The sequence below is a fragment of the Saccopteryx leptura genome, chromosome 2 (genome assembly GCF_036850995.1).
Source record: "Saccopteryx leptura isolate mSacLep1 chromosome 2, mSacLep1_pri_phased_curated, whole genome shotgun sequence".
Lineage (NCBI taxonomy): Eukaryota > Metazoa > Chordata > Mammalia > Chiroptera > Emballonuridae > Saccopteryx > Saccopteryx leptura.
The window spans coordinates 290358132-290379830 of NC_089504.1; the positions used below are offsets into that span (position 1 = coordinate 290358132).

General features: G+C 42.2%; 1 protein-coding gene across 1 annotated transcript; it reads left to right on the forward strand.

Annotated features, from left to right (window-relative positions):
* Nucleotides 1–466: 466 nt before the first annotated feature.
* On the forward strand, nucleotides 467–8963 carry LOC136392096 (filaggrin-2-like). The gene is made up of 4 exons (XM_066364100.1): nucleotides 467–512; nucleotides 1654–1812; nucleotides 3490–4699; nucleotides 4817–8963. Exons 2-4 carry the CDS (start codon nucleotides 1675–1677, stop codon nucleotides 7927–7929), a joined length of 4461 nt encoding a protein of 1486 aa, XP_066220197.1. The 5' UTR covers nucleotides 467–512; nucleotides 1654–1674; the 3' UTR covers nucleotides 7930–8963.
* The last annotated feature ends 12736 nt before the right edge of the window (nucleotides 8964–21699 follow it).

Here is a 21699-nt window from a genome sequence, read left to right on the forward strand (position 1 = left end):
CAGGTGACATCTTGGCTGGAATCCTGCATAAGAAAATTTAGCTTAAAAAAAAAACAAACACTTTGATTAAGTTATCTTTAAGCTTCCTTTTAAAAATCAGATTCCACAACTCTTTGACGTTTGTTCCCTGCTGTCCCTGCACACACTCCACTCAACTTCAGTTAAAATCCACATAATCTGTTATCAATGCATTATGCCAGATACTTCGTTGAATACACAAGAGGTCTTTCCACAGCATCTCAAGACTCTCACAGGTGCAGCCTATTATCCAGATTTGGAAACTGCTAATGCAACCCCAAGGAAACATGTGAGGAAGTAAGAAGATCAACACTGGGAGGTGGAGACAAGAGGTGGAGCTGGGCTTATTTAGGACTGAATTAGGACATTTCAAAGAGGGCAGCTCCTCCCTAAAATGAACCATCAATCTCTCTATAAAAAGGCCACTATCCCCAACAAGCAACACCCTGTAAGCTACCTCACTCTCCATCCTACTCGTTCCTCTGGTGAACTAGGTAAGTGAGCAGGAGTCCTTAGAGCTATAAATTATGAGAATCTGGGATGTGCACTAAGGCAGTGGTCCCCAACCCCCGGGCTGCAGACCGGTACCAGTCCGTGGGCCATTTGGTACTGGTCCACAGAGAAAGAATAAATAACTTACATTATTTCTGTTTTATTTTTTATTTAAGTCTGAACAATGTTTTCTTTTTAAAAAATGACCAGATTCCCTCTGTTACATCTGTCTAAGACTCACTCTTGATGCTTGTCTCGATCACGTGATACATTTATCTGTCCCTCCCTAAAGGCCAGTCCGTGAAAATATTTTCTGACATTAAACCGGTCGGTGGCCCAAAAAAGATTGGGGACCACTGCTCTAAGGTGAAGGCACTAGATACCAGGCTTCTTTTTAATATACTTTGGAGAACTTCAGAATAAGTTTAACTTTATTGTGAAGAAAAATGAAGAGATATTTGGGATTGATAGTACCTCCTTTCTTTGGGGTCATTGCCTTAAAAATCATGGGCTCAAATTATCCAGTAGGCAGGTTACCTCCTTTGTAACTGAGCTTTTTCTCTCTGTGATATAATCAGTAAAGCCTGAGGGTCAGTCCCTGCTTAAGAATGAAAACAGAAGCTGAGCTTGATACAGGCTGGCCCAGCTCCGTATCAGCTAGACCTGTTGTTGGCTTTACTCACTTTGTCTACTTTTTCTGGACTAGAAGTTTTGAGGGTCTAGTTTAGACACTGGTACCCCTTAGTTGGAGTCAGGTGTGCGTGTAGATAACAGACTTGTCCCTCCCTAGTGTGATGGTTGAAATCTAGAAGGGAACTGAGGAAATGGGTGGACTGGCATACTCAGGATTTCTACAGCTCCAGAACAAAGCACAGAAAAAAGAGAGACAAAAAATAAAGTCATTGCTTCTAATTCATTCAGGAATTGAAATATCAGATATAGAGTCTGTTCCTAATTTCATCACTTTCTTGCTACATCATTTAAACAAGTCTTTCAACAAGTTTGAAATGGCTCTTGATTACAATAGAATTAATCATACCTCATTAATTCTCAACAATTATCACAAATGATTGAAACTATTTATGTATTTAAGCAAGAAAAAGAAACAATAAAAGGTGGGTCTCTCCTTTTTTTTCCCTTTAGGTTAATTAAATCTACAAAAAGATGCCTAAACTCCTACAAAGCATCGTCACTGCCATCGAAGTTTTCTACCAATATGCTAGCCAGGATGAGGAGTGTGACATGTTGAACATGGAAGAACTTAAAGAACTTTTGGAAAATGAATTTCATCAAATTATGAAGGTAAGAACTCTATATCAGGATTGAAAACAACTGTGATTCCCTTCTCCTCTCTTTCTATATTTTGTCACATATGTCAAACCCCTAGAGGACTCTCCCTACTTAGTAACAGGGCTTGGTAAAAGCTTGAAATAAGGTCAGAAGTTGATATGTAATGGTTTCCACAACATGAGCAAGGGAACTGATCCTAAAAAAAAGACATATCCACAAATTTAAAAATGTTCTATGTGAGTAATTCTTCTGGAACAGCAATTGAGATGGTCCTCAGAAAAACTGAAAAGTAGGTAAAATGCATCTTCTTCCATTTTTTTGTCTTTCTTCAGCCCAAAACACTCTGACCACTGCCCATTTCTGAGATTCTGGCACTATAAAGCCTCTGAGTTCAGAAAGTACCATCTTACTTCTAAATCATGAAAGAGGATAACCACCACCTTAAAATGTCAGCCCTGGAAATAAATATCCGGGACCTTATCTCTAGCTCTATCAAGATCACATCAATTCATTAAATCCATCTGCCCACTAAATATTTTTATTTGGATTCCAATAAATGTTTTAAATTTGGTGTGTCGGATACAAAACTTATCATCTTCCCCTCTAAACTCTCCTTCTATTTTCCCAAAGCAGCAATCTCATGCCATTCTTCACTTCCTCTCTGAATGTTCCTCCACCCTTCAACCTCTATCAAATTCATCAATAGTCTCTCAAAACAGCCCATTTCTCCCCATCACTATTGCTAAACTCAGATTCAAGCCACTTCTTACTTCCCATCTCAGCATTAAATACAAATCTAATCATTTCACACTCAGTCCAAAATCCTTCAACAGCTTCCAGCTCTTAAAAATAAAGTCCAAAGTCACTTAATGTGATTTTAAACGCACGAATTGCTCCATCTCTTTCTCTCTCTCTCTCTCTCTCTCTCTCTCTCTCTCTCTCTGGCCACATCTCTTGACTGCTGAGACTCTAAATTTAGCAACCCTGAATTTCTTTCAGTTCCTTGTCTATAAGCCATATCTTCTGTCACCGCCAGCTCTTTGTTCATATTGTGCTCTCTGTCTGGAACAATCTTTAGCCCCTTCTCCCTCTCTTCCTACCCTTTCATTTAGCTAATTCTAACCCATCCTTCGAAAGATATTACTTCCTCTCATTAACCTTCCTTGAACCCCCAGTGGCTCCCTTCTGTTGTGCTCTAATAGAAACATTATCACAATAGATTGTAATTTCAAGTTTGTATGTCTGGCCCACTAAACTTTAAGTTCCATTTTGTCAAGAACCAAACTTGTTTTCTGCTCAATACTAGGCAGAGAGTAGGTAGAGTAGGTACACAATAAATCTTTGTTGAATGAGTAAATGGATTAATAAGCTAATTAACCTGGAAGTTTTTAAAGTCATATTAATATAGGTATCCAAAATTATTATTTATAAATTAGCTAATCATTCATATTTGACCCATTCCATACAAAAAATAATATTCAAGTTTTATACTCTTCAAGCTATTTCTCGCTGCATCATTCATTGCATATTCTCTTCTCTCTTTGTGCTCAAGATAGGCCAGTCCAGCTTAAAGGTTTAAGTGGTTGAGCTCCACCTATGTAAGCCAAGCATTCACATTTCTACAGTCTTATTAGCTGGGTGTGCGGTCCGAACTGACAGAGCTCCCCTTTGTACCTTGTTCCTATACAGAATCCAGATGATCCAGACACTGTAAATATCATCATGCAAAGTCTAGATCAAGACCATAACAAGAAAGTAGATTTTACTGAGTATCTTCTGATGATATTCAAGCTGGCTCAGGCTTGTAATAAAATTATCGGCAAAGATTACTGCCAAGCTTCAGGGTCAAAGCATCACAGTCACCAGCACCAAGAGGAACAAAGTGAAACAGAAAAGAACAACAGACAAGAATCATCTTCTAGCCATTCAAGTTGGAATGAAGGAGAGAATGATTCCCATTCCAGGGGCTCCAGAGAAAGCATTAAACACAGGCCTCGATCCAGCTCCAGAAGAAAGGGACAAGGAGGCTTCTCTAGTTTGGAGCACAGGCAAAGTTCTGGGGAAGGACGGAGACAGTCAAGTTCAGGCCACTTGGATAGCAAGAAAAATAAGTATGGCTCTCATCAGCAAAAAAGGTCTAGGAGTGAAGAAGTTGGTAATACTCATTCAAGTAACTGTACAAAAAGATCATTCTCAGCAAATGAGTCAAGTGGCAGTGAAGAACAAGGACATGTGTGCCACTCAGAGGATCAGTCTTCCAGTTCTGACCAACACTGGCCTGAATCAAATGAATCTTTAGGAAATGGACAACATAAGAAGAAATCAAGCCAGTATCACGGATTCAGCTCAGGGAGTTGTGGAGGACAAGACCACTGGTCAAATTCAAATAAGCCCACTGGTTGTGGTCATGAGTCTAGCTCAGGTCAGGCCTCTCAACGGAGATGGCATGAATCAAACACAGGGCCTCAATCAAGAAACTGTGAAGGACAAGAATATTGTTCTAGTTCGGGTGAGACATCCAGTTATGGAAGACATGGGTCAAGCTCACGCCAATCTATTCAAAGACATGGATCCAACTCAAGTACTCAGTCTGAGAGCTATAAAAGAAAAAAGCATGGCTCTGTGTCAGGACAATCCTCTAATTATGGAAAATATGGATCTGGCTCTAATCAATCGTCTAATCAAAGATACCATGAGTCTAGTTCAGAATCCCGTTTAGGTGAGTCATCAAACCATGAACAACATGGATCTGGGTTTGGTCAGTCTTCTGGCTTTGGTCAACATGGGTCTACATCAGGACAGACTTCCAGCTATGGAAAATATGGTTCAGGCTCAGGTCATTCTTCAAGATATGATCAATATGGATCTGGATCAGGTCAATATTCTGGCTTTGGACAACATGATTCTACCTCAAGAGAGTCTTCTGGCTTTGGAGAGCATGAATCTGGCTTAGGTCAGCCATCAAGCTATGGACAAAATGAATCTAGATATGGTAGCTCTTGTAGCTATGAAACACATGGTTCTACTTCAGGTCAATCCTCTGGCTTTGGACAACAAAGATCTGGATCAGGCCAGTCTTCTAGATATGGCCAGCACAGCTCTAGCTCAGGTCAGTCTTCTGGATTTGGGAAAAATGGGTCTGGCATAGGTCACTCCTCTAGTTATGGACAACATAGTTCTCCTTCAGGACAATCATCAAATTTTGGGCACCATGGAACTAGTTGTGGTCAGTCTCCCAGCTATGGTCAACGTGGGTCTGGCTCTAGTCATTCATCTAGTCATAGCCAACAAGGGTCTGGCTCAGGTCAGTATTCTAGCTATGGCCAGTGTGGGTCAGGACTAGGACAGTCTTCTAGCTATGAGCAATATGGGTCTGAAACGGGTCAATCCTCTGGCTATGGACAACACAGATTTGGCTCGGGTCAAGCCTCTGGCCGGGGCCGATATAGGTCTAGCTCAAGTCAATCTTCTAGCCATAGCCAACATAGGCTAGGATCCGGTCAATCCTCTGGCTATGGAAAACACAGATCGGGCTCAGGTCAGTCTTCTGGCTTTGGGCAACATGGGTCTGAAACAGGTCAATCCTCTGGCTATGGACAACACAGATCGGGCTCGGGTCAGTCTTCTGGCTTTGGGCAACATGGGTCTGAAACGGGTCAATCCTCTGGCTATCGACAACACAGATTTGGCTCTGGTCAGTCTTCTGGCTTTGGGCAGCATGGGTCTGAAATGGGTCAATCCTCTGGCTATGGACAACACAGATTTGGCTCGGGTCAGTCTTCTGGCTTTGGGCAACATGGGTCTGAAACAGGTCAATCCTCTGGCTATGGACAACACAGATCAGGCTCAGGTCAGTCTTCTGGCTTTGGGCAACATGGGTCTGAAACGGGTCAATCCTCTGGCTATGGACAACACAGATTTGGCTCGGGTCAGTCTTCTGGCTTTGGCCAACATGGGTCTGAAACGGGTCAATCCTCTGGCTATGGACAACACAGTTCAGGCTCAGGTCAGTCTTCTGGCTTTGGGCAACATGGGTCTGAAACGGGTCAATCCTCTGGCTTTGGACAACACAGATCAGGCTCAGGTCAGTCTTCTGGCTTTGGGCAACATGGGTCAGAAACGGGTCAATCCTCTGGCTATGGACAACACAGATCAGGCTCAGGTCAGTCTTCTGGCTTTGGGCAACATGGGTCTGAAACGGGTCAATCCTCTGGCTATGGACAACACAGATCGGGCTCGGGTCAGTCTTCTGGCTTTGAGCAACATGGGTCTGAAATGGGTCAATCTTCTGGCTATGGACAACACAGATTTGGCTCGGGCCAGTCTTCTGGCTTTGGCCAACATGGGTCTGAAACGGGTCAATCCTCTGGCTATGGACAACACAGATCAGGCTCAGGTCAGTCTTCTGGCTTTGGGCAACATGGGTCTGAAACGGGTCAATCCTCTGGCCATCGACAACACAGATTTGGCTCGGGTCAGTCTTCTGGCTTTGGGCAACATGGGTCTGAAACGGGTCAATCCTCTGGCTATGGACAACACAGATCAGGCTCAGGTCAGTCTTCTGGCTTTGGGCAATATGGGTCAGAAACGGGTCAATCCTCTGGCTATGGACAACACAGATTTGGCTTGGGTCAGTCTTCTGGCTTTGGGCAACATGGGTCTGAAACGGGTCAATCCTCTGGTTATGGACAACACAGATCGGGCTCGGGTCAGTCTTCTGGCTTTGAGCAACGTGGGTCTGAAACGGGTCAATCTTCTGGCTATGGACAACACAGATTTGGCTCGGGTCAGTCTTCTGGCTTTGGGCAACATGGGTCTGAAACAGGTCAATCCTCTGGCTATCAACAACACAGATCAGGCTCAGGTCAGTCTTCTGGCTTTGGGCAACATGGGTCTGAAACGGGTCAATCCTCTGGCTATGGACAACACAGATCAGGCTCAGGTCAGTCTTCTGGCTTTGGGCAACATGGGTCTGAAACGGGTCAATCCTCTGGCTATGGACAACGCAGTTCAGGCTCAGGTCAGTCTTCTGGCTTTGGGCAACATGGGTCTGAAACGGGTCAATCCTCTGGCTATGGACAACGCAGTTCAGGCTCAGGTCAGTCTTCTGGCTTTGGGCAACATGGGTCTGAAACGGGTCAATCCTCTGGCTATGAACAACACAGATCTGGCTCGGGTCAGTCTTCTGGCTTTGGGCAACATGGGTCTGAAACGGGTCAATCCTCTGGCTATGGACAACACAGATCTGGCTCGGGTCAGTCTTCTGGCTTTGGGCAACAACAATCTAGGTCCAGAGAGTCCTCTGGCTTTGAGCATGGATCTGGATTAGGTCAGTCATCAAGCTCTGGACAGCCTGAATCTAGATATGGTCAGTCCTCTAGCTGTGAACAACATGGTTCTACTTCAGGGCAGTCATCAAACTATGGTCAGCATGCATCTGGATCAGGTCAGTCTTCTAGCTATGGTCAACACAGGTCTGGACCAGGTCAATCTTCTAGCCAGGGTCAATATGGTTCTGGATGGAGCCAGCCTTCTAGCTATGGCCAACACAGATCTGCCTCTCACCGAAGTCAACATGAGTCTGGCTCAGGACAGTGTTCTAATGCCGAACAATATGGGTCTGGCTCATGTTACTCATCTAGCTCTGGGCAATGTGGTTCTGGATCTGGTCAGTACTCTGGCACCGAACAATATGGGTCTGGCTCATATCACTCATCTAGTCCTGGGCAATGTGGTTCTGGATCTGGTCAGTATTCTGGCACTGAACAATATGGGTCTGGCTCATGTTACTCATCTAGCTCTGGGCAATGTGGTTCTGGATCTGGTCAGTATTCTGGCACTGAAAAATATGGGTCTGACACTGAACAATATGGGTCTGGCTCATGTCACTCATCTAGCTCTGGGCAATGTGGTTCTGGATCTGGTCAGTGCTCTAGCTATGAACAATATGGATCTGGCTCATGTCACTCATCTTGCCCTAAACAATGTAGTTCAGGGTCTGGTTGGTGTTCTAGCTATGAGCAACATGAATTACAAGGGAGATGTGGGTCAATTTCAAGTGAAATTCATGATGAGTACAGTAAACCCGTTGGCTCAACATCCAATCAATCACTAAGAAATAGCCAGTAATGGTCAGGGCACAACCAAAAAGAAAGAAGTAGAAGTAAGTCTGATAGATATGGGAGTATTCATGGACAAAGACACATAGAAAGCTCCTCAAGTCATGGTTTTTGAAAATTTATACCCTCCTGTGGATAGTCTAGTTCCAACACTACCAATATATTGTTAATTTGCAAGAAGGATAATAAACAAGATGGCTATAATAATCAGAGAGAAGATAACCATGAAGCTGGAAGCATCAGCTCAAGTTCCCACAGTTTCTGTAGCAGCACTCCACTCTATAAGTATATCCAAAAGCAGAGATGTTAATTATAGCGATGAATAATAAACAGAAGTGTAATTAACTCAAGTAACAATTTAAAAAATAAGAAATACAACAGATAAGCATTTTACTATAAAGCTTCTTTCTAAAAGTGGATGTATTTGTTTCTTTTTTTTTTTCTAAACATGTAACTGTACTCTATCTATTCCTTGTTATTGGGTTCCTCTCAAAGCATGTAGGGTATATGGGCTACTTTGTTAGGAAATATTGAGTTAAACTGTGTGTGGGACTAAATTTGGAAAAATAATGCAAAGTTTTTATGGAGCTTGGGATTTAGTTGAGGTGTTTTGTTGTTGTTGTTGTTGCTGTTCTTGTTTTTGGAGCTCATTATTCATTATGTATGTCAACTGAAGCCTACATCTCTAAAAAGCAAAAAATTGTAAATATCAGTTCTGGAGCCAAAGTTTCTCTTACAGCAATATGGACCATAATTTTTGGTATGCCCCACACAGGATGGTGGCAGAAAGAAGATCCTAAAAGCAAAGATGTAATGTTGGTTGTTTCTTAGTTTATCAAAACCAACAAGCCCTTATTCATGGGTGCATCTTTAATCAGTAAGTTACAGAGGCATTAAAAAGTGACACCAGCTGCTTCTTTCTCCCAAGCCAGTGAGAATTAGTTTTTAAACAGCAGGGATGAAACAGTTCAGGATTAAAAGATCCAAATGAGGGTTCTGACTTAGTTTAACAAGAAAGATATTGTCCCCTACTCTTAAGAATTTGCTCCAAGTTAAAAAAAAAAAAAAAAAAAAAAAAGCCTTTGGAAGAGAAACAGCATAGAAATACAATGGCTCCAACATATTTTTATAGTTCATTGGCCTTTCCACATAGGAAAATATGCTTTATACCTAGACGAAAAGGAAGACTGTCATTGCTATATAGTTCCTTGGTTTGACTGTAACATATTTATTTCAAATAACTGGATTGTATTGAAATTAACAATAAATAATAGTGATCAAGCATTGAGCTTGTCTCAGCTATGCTTCATTTCACTCTCACACATGTAGTCAGACTGGAAACGAAACTCAAACAACTATTTTCCAAGGTTATAGCCTTCACAAATAACCCAGGTTTTACAAGGAATTTTAAAAACTCAGTAAGACAAATAACTGAATTTTAAAATGAGTAAAAGGTTTGAATAGTCCCTTCACCAAAAAAAAGATGTACAAATGGTCAATAAGCACATGAAAATGTGTTCAATGTCATTAATCATCAGAGAAATACAAATTAAAACATAATGAGATACTATTACACACCCATTAGGATGACCAAAATTAAAAATACTGACAACACCAAGTGTTGGTATTGCTGGCAAGAAAGTAAAATAATACAATCACTTTGAAAAATGTGTGACAATATCTTATAAAGTTAACTATACTTAGCTATATGACCGAACAATTTTATTCTTAGGTGAAATGAAAACATGTCCATATGAATATCTTTACATAAATGTTCATCACAGCTTCAATAACAATAGCCCAAAACTTAAAACCACCCAAATTTCCACCAACTGATGAATGAATAAACAAATTGTGGTATAGCCATACAATAAAATACCATTTAGAAAAAAAAAAACTAATACACGTGACATGGATGAATCTCAGAAACATTATATTGATCAAAATAACTGGACCCATTCTATTTATATGAAACTTACTAAAGACAAATATAAAAATATAAGAGTAGAAAGTAGATCAGTGGTTGACTAGGACTAGGAGTAGAACTTATGAATTTTCTGGAAAGAGAAACACAAGGGAACAAACTAGGTTGATGGAATTATTCTAAACAGAGATATATTTTTGTCAAAACTGTTAAAATTGGTGTATTTTGTCATAAGTAAATTATACCTCAATAAAGTTGATTTTATTTAAAGTCTCTTGTAGGGCCAGTGGCCGTGGCCATCATTGTGCAGGTTCACATTAGATTCAGGCAGATGGTAAAGGAACAGTGGAGCCAAAAAATGGTGGGTCATTCAGTTTATTAAAGTCTCATAACAGCAGATGAGCAAACAGGCAGAGAAGACCATTTCCCCTTCTCCCTCTGGACTCATCCAGACTCACAGGCCCCCAGCAGCCTCAGCAGTCCCCAGCCAAACAGGCTGGGCCCAAAATCTGGGCTCCCCAGCCCCTCAATACTCCAGTGTGTGCGCTCTCTCTCTCTCTCTCTCTCTCTTTCTCTCTCTCTTTCTCTCTCTCTGAAGTCTCTTCTCTGGTTCCACAACCCAGACTCCTTCTCCAGAGCTCACCCTCTGGACTCTCTCTGCACTCTCCAGTCAAAAGCAGGCTGGGGGGGGGAAATCCCCTCCTTCAGCAAATAATAGCAAACAATCACCCTCCCAAGTAGAAAGGCAATCTGCAATTTGCAATGCGCTGCCCTGAAGGCAAGCACCCTCAGCCCTACAAAGATTATACACACATGGTGCTGCTCCAATACATGCCAGCAAACTTAAAAAGTATTTGTTTACCCAACATTCTACAAAGATTTTCGTAAAATTTAACAAATTAACTCCTTAAAATTTCTTCTGTAACCTGCCTTGGTGTCTCTATGTAATCCGCGATTAAAGTACAGTACTTTACAACAAGTTCAGCTTCAGGCCAAGAGCTGGCAACCACAGGAGCCGAAGATGGAGCTGTGCTGGCAGACTGGCTCTGAGTTGGCAGAAGCAGGCGTTTCCAGCTCCTCTTCTGAGGATGAAGAGGCTCGGGCTAAAGCTGCCACCTGCACACTCAAAGCTTGGCCAGAGGTTGTTGCGAAGCCAGTAGCCAGGGCCACCATCACAGCCGCCCAGCCCATGCAGGTTCGCACTGAATTCGGACAGTCGGTAAAGAAACAACGGAGCCAAAAACTGGTGGGCCATCATCTTTAATCCTAGCTTGCACCCGGCAGGCAAGTAAAACACACACACACTGGGCTCCAAATCCCACTCATCCAGTGCTCACAAAGCTACTGACTTATCCAAGTTTCCTAGAATCAAAGGTTTCTAGCTCACTAGCCTTATTCACCTCTGTTCCCCTTCTCCTTCTCTCTCCACAAACTGCACAAACTGGCTTCTCCTTCAACACTCCGCCATCTTGGCTGCTTCTCCTGGCCTCCTCCACATGGCCTTTCCCTGCTCTCCTTTTCTGCTCTCTCCTCTAATGCTAATCTCAGGAACTGAGATTAGCAACCTCCTGTTCTGCCCCCATTCTATAGTATAGAAATCAAAACCTTTAATCCAATATACAAAATAGGGAAGTCTCTAATACAAAGTCACTTATCTAAGGCATGATGAGAGTGCACCACCCCACATCAAAAAGGGTGGGAAAGGCTTAGTCCTAAAACCAAGCCCCAGGCTACAAGGATCCTTCCTGCCCACAGCCTGCCCCCAACACACATTAATATCACCTGGGTGACGGGCCTCCACGTGGGCAGCACCATCTTTAACAAAGTGAGCATAATATATTTTATCTGCCCAAGAGTTGTCCAGAAGATGAAAACCCAGCAGCAAAGAGTACCTCCCCTGATAGGGTTGCTGCAAGTGTGGGGCATTAGAGTGGATAACATCATGTTCTCTGAAGCAGAGATGGAGAGGTTGGCCACCACTGCCATGCAGTCTTCCTTGGGGCAGCATCTTCAGAGCTGCCTTGGTGACAGGGATGAGGGGGGGAGGCCTGAGGCCCTATGTGAACCTAGTTGCCTGTAATGGACCTTTACCTTGGTGATTTGCACAGACAGCTGGGCTGTCTACCATGGACTGACTCTTGGACTATAACCAGAGGGGGGCACCAGCTCCCTTGTTGAATGGACATGCTGCCTTTGGACAGTATGAGAGACTCTGATGGGGACAGCCAGGTCTGGTGGAGGCCCTCTTGTACCGCAAAGCTTTTTTCATCCAGTTGGAGAGATGCACCAAGGACACTTTAAGGTTTACATGGACACAGCCCTGTGGCCCTCCCATCTAGCATGCAGTAGGGGGCTAGAGATGGACCTCCAATCTGCACCTTGGGCAGAGTGCTCAGGGAGACATTGTGAAGGGCACCTTCGTAATTGTTGCAAGTGTATAACTTGTGCTGTTGCTATAGTTTGTTTATGTAACATACCTCATTCCTCACACAGGGATACCTGTGGTGTAGATTGTGAAGTGAGCAAAAGGGATGGAATGTTGGGCAAACAAGTGTGAAACAAGTGTATTTAGATTTGCTCACTTATATTTTGCATTGACCTGGGCAGCACCAGGTGTGTGTAGTTTATGGAAGGCTGCAGGTCCTTGCCTGCAGGGGGACAGATTGCAAATTGAGAATTTGGCTGGAGAGTGCAGATAGGGAGAGAGCGAGAGCTGAGCGGCTTGGGGGCCCTGTGAGGCTGGTGGGGGCCTATGAGTCTGGCTGAGTCAGGAGTGCTGAGAGGCTTGAGAGCCTTATTATAAAGAGAAACAGTCTTTCCTGCCTGTTTGCTCATCCGCCATTAGAGACTTTAATAAATGGAATGGCCCACCATTTTCTGGCTCCACAGTTCCTTTACCATCTGCCCGATTCCAATGAGAACCTGCATGGCCATGGCGGTGGCCACTGGCTTCACAGTTTGTCTTTTCTCACTGATGTGCAGAGCCATTACTGTTACATAGTAATTATGCATGGGTCTGTTTCTGGATGTTCCATTGTTCTATGTGTCTATCTTTACAACATAATTCCACAGTGTTAAATAATGTAACTTTATAATATATTTTTATATTTACTTTCTTCCCCCTTATATATCTTAACAACTATCCTGGCTATTTTTGATTCTTTGCTTTATATAAATTTTAGAATTAATTAGCTGGCTAGCTACACGGGGCACAGTCCCAAATCATGTAGGGCCTCATACAGTTCTGAGCCTGCTTTTATACAAAATCAAGTACTGGTTTGGGTGGGTAAGGAGGGGCTTCTGATCCCTTTGTCCAGAAGTATAAGTCACTCTTATGACTTTAGGATGGGAGGGTGAGACAGAGTATAGGGATTCTCAATTAAGGTACATAAACATTGTTTTCTAAGGCTTTCAGATAAATTCTATCTTCTTTGCTCTGTGTGGCAAGTGGCTCCAGGCACCCTTTCAGAGAATTCTAGGAAATTAGCTGAACTATGACTAGTTGACCCAGTTGTCCTTGTAAGCCAGAAAGCTCCTGCATTCTTCTCTTTCCATTCTCTACAGAAAGGAGGAGGTAAGAAACCTGACTTTTCTTCTTTAAAATGGAATTGCTAATACTGAGTTTTACAGTTCCTTGGCACCTTATCACAAACCCACAGTTGTTCCTGCAACAATTGCCACTGCCAACGTTCAACTTTCAGGACTAACTGCAACTGACGAACCTGTAGATCACTCCAGTTCCAGGCACTGTGCGTGCTCAATAGTTCTCAACCCCAGTCGGCCTCCTTTTCCAGTGCTCACTCCAGTTCCAGGATCTGCAGCTCTTTCTCCCATGACCATTTCAGCTCCTGCTGTTGCTGCTGCTCGATTTTCAGACCTCGGGCAGCCTCTAGCACAGAGCTCACAGTTACCTCTCTCAGTGCTGTAAAAAGCAGCCAGCCAACAGTTCCCAAAAGGAGAGCCATGGGGAACCATACACTGGAAAGCAATGATGAGTCTTCTGCCCCAAGGATGACTGCAGCTCCATACCAATCTGATCCGAATTCTGCCAACTACGCCAGATGTAAAGCCAGTGGTCACTGTCATGGCCATGCAGGTTCTCATTGGATTTGGGCAGACAGTAAAGGAACTGTGAAGCCAGAAAATGGTAGGCCATTTCATTTATTAAAGTCTCATAATGGCGGACAAGCAAACAGGCAAGAAAGACCACTTCCCTTTCTCTTAAGGCTCCCAAGCCTCTCAGCACACCTGACTCAGCTGGATTCACAAGCCCCCCACCAACCTCAGCAGGGCTCCCAAGCCTCTCAGCTAGCTCTCTCTCATCTCTTTGCACAGTCCAGCTAAAACTGCCTGAGGGGAAAAACACCTTCTCCAGCAAACAATGGTCCCTCCAAAGCAGGAAGGCAATCCTCAATTTGTAATCTGCCACCCTGAGGGCAAGCACTTGCAGCCTTCCATAGACTATACATACATGGAGTTGCCCAGATCAATGCAAAATATAAGTGAGCAAGCCTAAACACACTTGTTTCACACTTGCTTGTCCAACACAAACCTTTCAATAAATTGTGCCAAGATAATCAGTTTTCCATATTAAAAAATTGTATCTCCATTTCATACCACATACAAAATCAAGTCTAAGTAAATTTAAAGGCCTAAGTGTGATAAGACAAATCTTTTAAAACTTTAAAGAAAATAAAGTAAAAATGGATGGATTTTTAAAATTTTAATTTGCTTATTTTAGTGAGGAGAGAGAGAGAGAAAGCGAGAGCGAGAGAAAGAGAGAAGGGGGAAGGAGCAGGAAGCATCAACTCCTATATGTGCCTTGACCAGGCAAACCCAAGGTCTCAAATCGGCAACCTCAGCATTCCAGGTCAATGCTCCATCCATTGCACCACCACAGGTCAGGCTGGATGGATTTCTTAGACAAGAAATATAAAAAACACAAAGAAAAGATCCATGCAGCCCTGGCCGGTTGGCTCAGCGGTAGAGCGTCGGCCTGGCGTGCGGGGGACCCGGGTTCGATTCCCAGCCAGGGCACATAGGAGAAGCGCCCATTTGCTTCTCCACCCCCCCTTCCTCTCTGTCTCTTTCTTCCCCTCCTGCAGCCAAGGCTCCATTGGAGCAAAGATGGCCCGGGTGCTGGGGATGGCTCCTTGACCTCTGCCCCAGGCGCTAGAGTGGCTCTGGTTGCAGCAGAGCGACGCCCCGGAGGGGCAGAGCATCGCCCCCTGGTGGGCAGAGCATCGCCCCTGGTGGGTGTGCCGGGTGGATCCCGGTTGGGCGCGCCGGGTGGATCCCGGTTGGGCGCATGCGGGAGTCTGTCTGACTGTCTCTCCCCGTTTCCAGCTTCAGAAAAATACAAAAAAAAAAAAAAAAATCCATGAATTTTATTTATCATAATTAAATTCTAAATGTCTGTAAATCAAAAGACACTCTCAAAATGTAAAAAATAAAAAAGACAAACCACGTACTAGGATAAAACTTCTGCAGTGGTTATAAACAACTGACTAATAGCCAGATTGTACAAAGAATTTATAAATATCAAATTATGAAAAGACAACAAAACATATAAAAAGAAAATTCACAGAAATAGAAATCTGAATGTGCAAGTGGCATCTTTTAAAAAATGCTCAGGTTAAACAGAAAATTAAAACACAATGAAATACCATTTCATACTCATCAGGTAAGAAAAAACTAAATTCTGGCAATATCCAGTGTTGGGGAGGATAAAGATCAATGAAGTTAGGTTTGAACTGCTAACCACTTAGGAAGCTATAATATTTGGCAACCACATAAGAGTCAGCAAAATGCTACAAACAGCTTAGAAGTCTAACAGAAGAACAAATAAATAAATTGTGATACATTGATATACTATAATCTTATTGTTGGGCAGATAAAATGTATTATGCTCACTTTGTTAAAAATGGCGCTGCCCACGATGAGGCTGTAGCCCAGGTGATATTAATGTGTGTTGAGAATCCTTGTAGCCTGGGGCTTGGTTTTGGGATTAAGCCTTTCCCACCCTTTTTGATGTGGGGTGGTACGATCCAATCATGCCTCAGAAGAAGTAATTTTGTATTAGAGACTTCCCTATTTTGTATATTGGATTAGAGGTTTGGAATCTACACTATAAAATGGGGACGAAGCTGGAGCTTGCGCTCTTGGTTCCTGGGATGATTAGCATGAGAGAGCAGAGGGAGCAGAGCAGAGAGCAGCGGAAAGAGGCCATGTGGCCAGGAGAAGCAGCCAAGATGGCGGAGTGCTGAGTGAGATGCCAGTTTGTGTAGTTTGTGTAGAGAGAAGGAAGGAGATGGGGAACTGAGGAGAATAAGGCTGGTGAGCTAGAAACCTTAGATTCTAGGAAACTCAGATAAGTCAGTGGCTTTGTGAGCACTGAATGTGAGTGGGTTTTGGAGCCCAGTGTGTATTTTTACTTGCCCGCCGGGTGCAAGCTAGAATTAAAGAAAATGGCCTATCAGTTTTTGGCTCCATTGTTTCTTTACCAACTGTCCGAATCCAATGCAAACCTGCATGGGCCAGGCTGCTGTGATAGTGGCCCTGGCTGTGCCTCCTGGCTTTACACTTATACAGCAGTTAAAATTAGGAATGCCTCCATCTGATACCAGGGTCCAGGGTCTTGTCACAGAACAAGTAAGAATTCGAAAGAGTGATGGAAAGATGTAGCAAAGCACAGTAAATTTATTAAAGTGATAGTACACACGCCAGAAGTAAGAGTGGGCAACCTCGGAGAATGAGACGCCCTAATGCGGTCTGGGTGGAAGGTTTTTATTAAACATGGGCAAGGCGGGGCATAGGGTGAGCTTTAGCTTCTGATGCTATGGGGTGACTGCATTCACGGCTCATCCTTGTCCCTACTCTCCAGATAATAATTTCCTTTCTAGTCCTCTGGGAACTGTCATGGCAGCAGGGGAGTCCCAAAACCATAATGTAAATTTATTATAAAGATATAATAGCCCTGTTGGCCACTTTTACATCAGTATGACTGCCAAATCTGGTTATGACCAGTTTTGTTTGTCTCAATTACAGGAAATTGGGGAGGGGAAAGTGGGGGAAACAGGTGGTCAGTGAGGGTCATGTCTATGACTTTCTAGACAAGATAGTAATGGGGAGGGGTAGAGCTTGAGGCCTTTGTGCCCTACTCTAGCTTTCCTGCCTCAAAGAGAAACACTATGAAAAATGGCTTAGAAAAGTCTCAACATGGACAAGTCCCAAAAAATATAACATTAAGTGAAAAAGTTGTAAAAAAAAAAAATATATATATATATATATATATATATATATATATATAGTCTTATACATAATAATGACATATACTTGTAGTCAATATATATTTATGGGAATGCTAAACACCAAATTTAGAATAGTGATTATCTCTGTGGAGAGGATAGAAAAATAGAATTGAAAGAATAAAGGGCAAAAGTTTGGGGGTTTGTTTGTTTGTTTTTTTAAATGAGAAGACAGAAGATCGTGAGACAGACTCCCACATGTGCCCTGACCAGGATCCACCCAGCAATGCCATCTGGGGTGTATAGTCGAATCAACCAAGCTATTTTTAGTACCTAAGGCTGATGCTAGGACCAACCAAGCTATCCTCAGCACATGGGGCTCGAACCAATGGCGCCACGACTACAGGAGGGGAAGAGAGAGAGAAGGGGGAGAGGAAGGAGAAGAGAAGCATATGGTTGCTTCTCTTGTGTGCCCTAACTGGGAATTGAACCTGGGATGTCCATATGCCAGGCCAACACTATCCACTGAGCCAGCCAGCTGGGGCCAAAAGTTTTCTTAAGCAAGATGATGTTTATTATATTATTCCCTATACTTACTTGTAAACCTCAAACTATTTCAAATAATGAAGGGGGCACAAAGATTAATATTAGAATGCCATCAAGGACTGCACAGGAGAGAAAATGCTCTGACAAGCTGGTCCACTGGCATATCTGTTCCAGCACAACCCAGTTGATGAAATAAATGCATTAGCATATCAATGCCTGATGATATTCATCATCCAAATTACATAACCAACTGTCAGGCTCAGAATTGAAATTCACCAAAGAGTCTTCTGAAAATTTCAGCTTTTTGTAATTTTCACAAAAGGAAAAAATATTCACTTGCCAGATTAATATGGACATCTAGAATTTCTGATAGTGCATTTCTGACTATAAATTAATAACCTGGCATTATGGTTTTCATACCTCAGTCCCTGGTGATTTATTTCCAATGAAAACAACTTTCCTGAATCTAATCAACTCTGGGACAGTAACATGAGTGCCTATCTGAATCCACAAGGATGAGGACCAAACCCTAAACTTTTTTCCAGGCAATGTCTCAACCTTATTCTTGGCCTCTTCCAAATTTCAAGAGTTCAAGAACAAGAAAATTTTCTAAGTAAGAGAAAGCAAAGAAATTTCAAAGAAATGCTTAGTTGAATAGACAAAACAAATTTTCATAGTTTCTGTTCTCCTTCTTATAACCCCAGAATCTAAGAACCACAGTGTTGCAGCTAAAGGAAGAGAAGAGAAAAGGGTAGGCTAACTGCTTGGGACAGGATCTTATAGGTTCTCAATACCTTGGTCCAGAGTCTGGACCTCATTTTTGAAGACCACTTTTTTTTCTGTAAACTCAGATGTTATCAATCTGTGGGAAACAGACTCATACTAAGCAAAGTCTTAAGTGTTCAATTTATTACCTATAAATATATATTGTGGATGAAACAAAGCAGTTCTATGGAAAGTAACCTCACAGGGTGATCTGGTCATAGTGAGTAGTCACGTCCCAGGCATAAAACTTCTTTAATAAAAATGCTTATTTTTGCCTTAAGCAAGCCTTGTCCATTGTTTCTGTGCATCTTTGTTAACACACCTTTGAAATTCCCCCTTTTATTTTATTATTATTTTAATTTTTCCATTAATGAGAGAGAGAGAGAGAGAGAGAGAGAGAGGAAGGAAAGGCAACTCATTGTTCTACTTAGTTGTTCCATTTAGTTGATAATCATTAATTGCTTCTTGTACATGCCCTAAACCAGGAAGTTGAAATCACCACCTTGGTACACCAGACAACCTTTATTCACTGAGCAACCCGGCCAGGGCTGAAATTCCCCTTTTAGGCCCCTCCCCTTAAAGCAGACCACCCTCAGGAGCGCACATAATATTGTTAACTATCCTGTAATCCAATGCCCACCTTGCTTTCTCCCATGTTCCATCCTCAATTCAAATGCATAAAAGAAACTGCAAAACTGTTATTCTCCAGAGCATCTGAGATCTTGCTCCCCAGTATATGTTGTCTGTTTGGCTCAAATAAACTCCTTTTAAAAGTTCTTCAACAGATATATATGTTTCTTATTTTTTTCTTTCTTTTTTTTTTTTTTTTTTTTTTACTTATTGATTGATTTTAGAGAGAGAGAGAGAAACACGGATTTGTTGTTCCACTTATTTATACATTCATTGGTTGATGCTTGTATGTGCCCTGACCAGGATGGAACCCGCAACCTTGGCAAATTGAGACAAAGATCTAATAAACTGAGCTAGCCGGCCAGTGTTGTATGTTTCTTATGTCTATAATATGCATTGAGAATGAGAACAACTTGTCTATCATGGGATATTTCCTCCCATTGGATAGATTTATTTAAGAGTTATCAGAGGTGGTGGATGAGCATCAGAGCAAAGGAGTTTTATCCTCAGAAGGTTGTTCTCTCATGCTATAGTAACCTGATGATTTTAACAATTTGTCCTGAAAGGGAATAAGTACAAAACCAACATTTTTATTGAGTACCATATGAACTGAGAATGTTAAATTATGTGTTTTTACATATATTATTTAATATACAGTGTGTCCGTAAAGTTATGGTACACTTTTGACCGGTCACAGGAAAGCAACAAAAGATGATAGAAATGTGAAATCTGCACCAAATAAAAGGAAAACTCTCCCAGTTTCATACCTATTCAGTGCAGTTCAATGTGGGCTCATGCACAGATATTTTAGGGCTCCTTAGGTAGCTATCCCGTATAGCCTCTACAGACTTGTCACTGACTGATGGCCTACCAGAACGGGGTTTCTCCACCAAACTGCCGGTTTCCTTCAACTGCTTATCCCACCGAGTAATATTATTCCTATGTGGTGGTGCTTCGTTATAAACGCGCCGATATTCACGTTGTACTTTGGTCACGGATTCAAATTTAGCGAGCCACAGAACACACTGAACTTTCCTCTGTACTGTCCACATCTCAACTGGCATGGCCGTGGGCTACTCCGCCGTATACACGGTGTTACATCATCATCTGCGCATGCGCACATGCTGCCACATCATCCGACAGAAACTGGGAGGGTTTTTCTTTTATTTGGTGCAGGTTTCACATTTCTATCGTGTTTTGTTGCTTTCCTATGACTGGTCAAAAGTGCACCATGACTTTATGGACACATTGTATTATTTCTTGCTTAATTTCTTCTCATAAATACCCTGTGATTAAAAGTATTACATTCATTTTATTAAAGACTCTGAAAGGTCAAGTGACTTGCTTACATTAGTGGAGCCAGGGTTTCAGACCCAAACCTGTCTGACTTCAAAACACATGCCTTCTACTTTAGTAATATTTCTCTGTAAACAACTATCATCAGGTATCTAGGACCAGAACAGCCCCTCATTTTGGACTCTGCTGGAAACACACCGACTTAAACTCAACCTTATTCTCCTTTCCTCCCCTCAGTGCAACGTCACTTAATGTCCTTGAAGGACACATGAGAAACACCCTCCTTCATGAACAGCACATTTAAGAACAATTTCCAAGGGAGGATCCCTGCTGCAGATAACTCATCTCTTCATATTTAATTAATCTCATCACATTTAATGATGCTCATTAGCTTCAGTTCCAGACAGAGGATGGCTTTTCTGACCTAGTCTTCCTTATTGCATGCCTTATCTGAAGATCATTATGGATTAATTATAAACCACCCACAGTCTTGCACTTCTTAAAAGCCGAAGATCCTATATCCAATTCCCCTCAATAACCAGAATTTCCTGTTTCTGCCCTTATCTACCCCTGTGCTCTCTGATTCTCTTAACCCTGCATGCTCTAACCTAAACATGAAAGATATCTGGGCAGCCAGCCCGCCCAGCTGCTGCTCCGTCCTTATCTGAAAGTCCTAGACTTTACAGACGAAGAAATTTCAAGTGCGAAAACAGAGGAAATAGGATATTCAAGGACCAAAGGGTAGATATCTTTGAACGAAGTAGGTAGGGCAAAGAGTACAAGAAATTGTAGCTGGTAGAGCAAGTCAGAAGCAGGCTGAAAAAGTTTTAGTGGAGTGTGAGGTAAACGGAGGAGAAAAGTCAGTGAAAAACACTGATAAAGATAAACCTAAGTAGAAGGAGAAGCAAGGTAAAGAGGTATTCCAGAAGCCAAAAGAAGAGTCTTCCAGTAACTAATGGGCATAATAACAAAATGAATTTTATAAAGTTGAAGTAAATAAAACTGTAGAGTACTGGCAGAAGAGTAGATAAAACAAATCAATTTTACCAAATAAATAGCCCAGAAACAGATCCTAATAGATATATTTTAAAATTGATATATGAAGTATCTGCTACATCAGGGGTCGGGAACCTATAGCTCGAGAACCAGATGTGGCTCTTTTGATGGCTGTATCTGGCTTGCAGACAAATCTTTAATAAAAAAAAAATGTTAAAAATATAAAACATTCTCTTGTATTACAATCCATTCATTTCCTACCGCTCATGTTTATGGTTGCGGGTGGCTGGAGCCAACCAATCACAGCTGTCCTCCAGGACAACACCAAATTTTTACTGGATAATGCATAATGTACATAGGTCGTTGTATGGCTCTC

What these genes read in the sequence shown, in the direction of transcription:
- LOC136392096 (XM_066364100.1), top strand. Translation starts at nt 1,675, where the DNA reads ATGCCTAAACTCCTACAAAGCATCGTCACTGCCATCGAAGTTTTCTAC. An exon ending in AATTTCATCAAATTATGAAG is followed by an intron (nt 1,813 to 3,489) that starts GTAAGAACTCTA and finishes GTTCCTATACAG; the next exon opens with AATCCAGATGATCCAGACAC. An exon ending in ATATTCTGGCTTTGGACAAC is followed by an intron (nt 4,700 to 4,816) that starts ATGATTCTACCT and finishes GCTATGAAACAC; the next exon opens with ATGGTTCTACTTCAGGTCAA.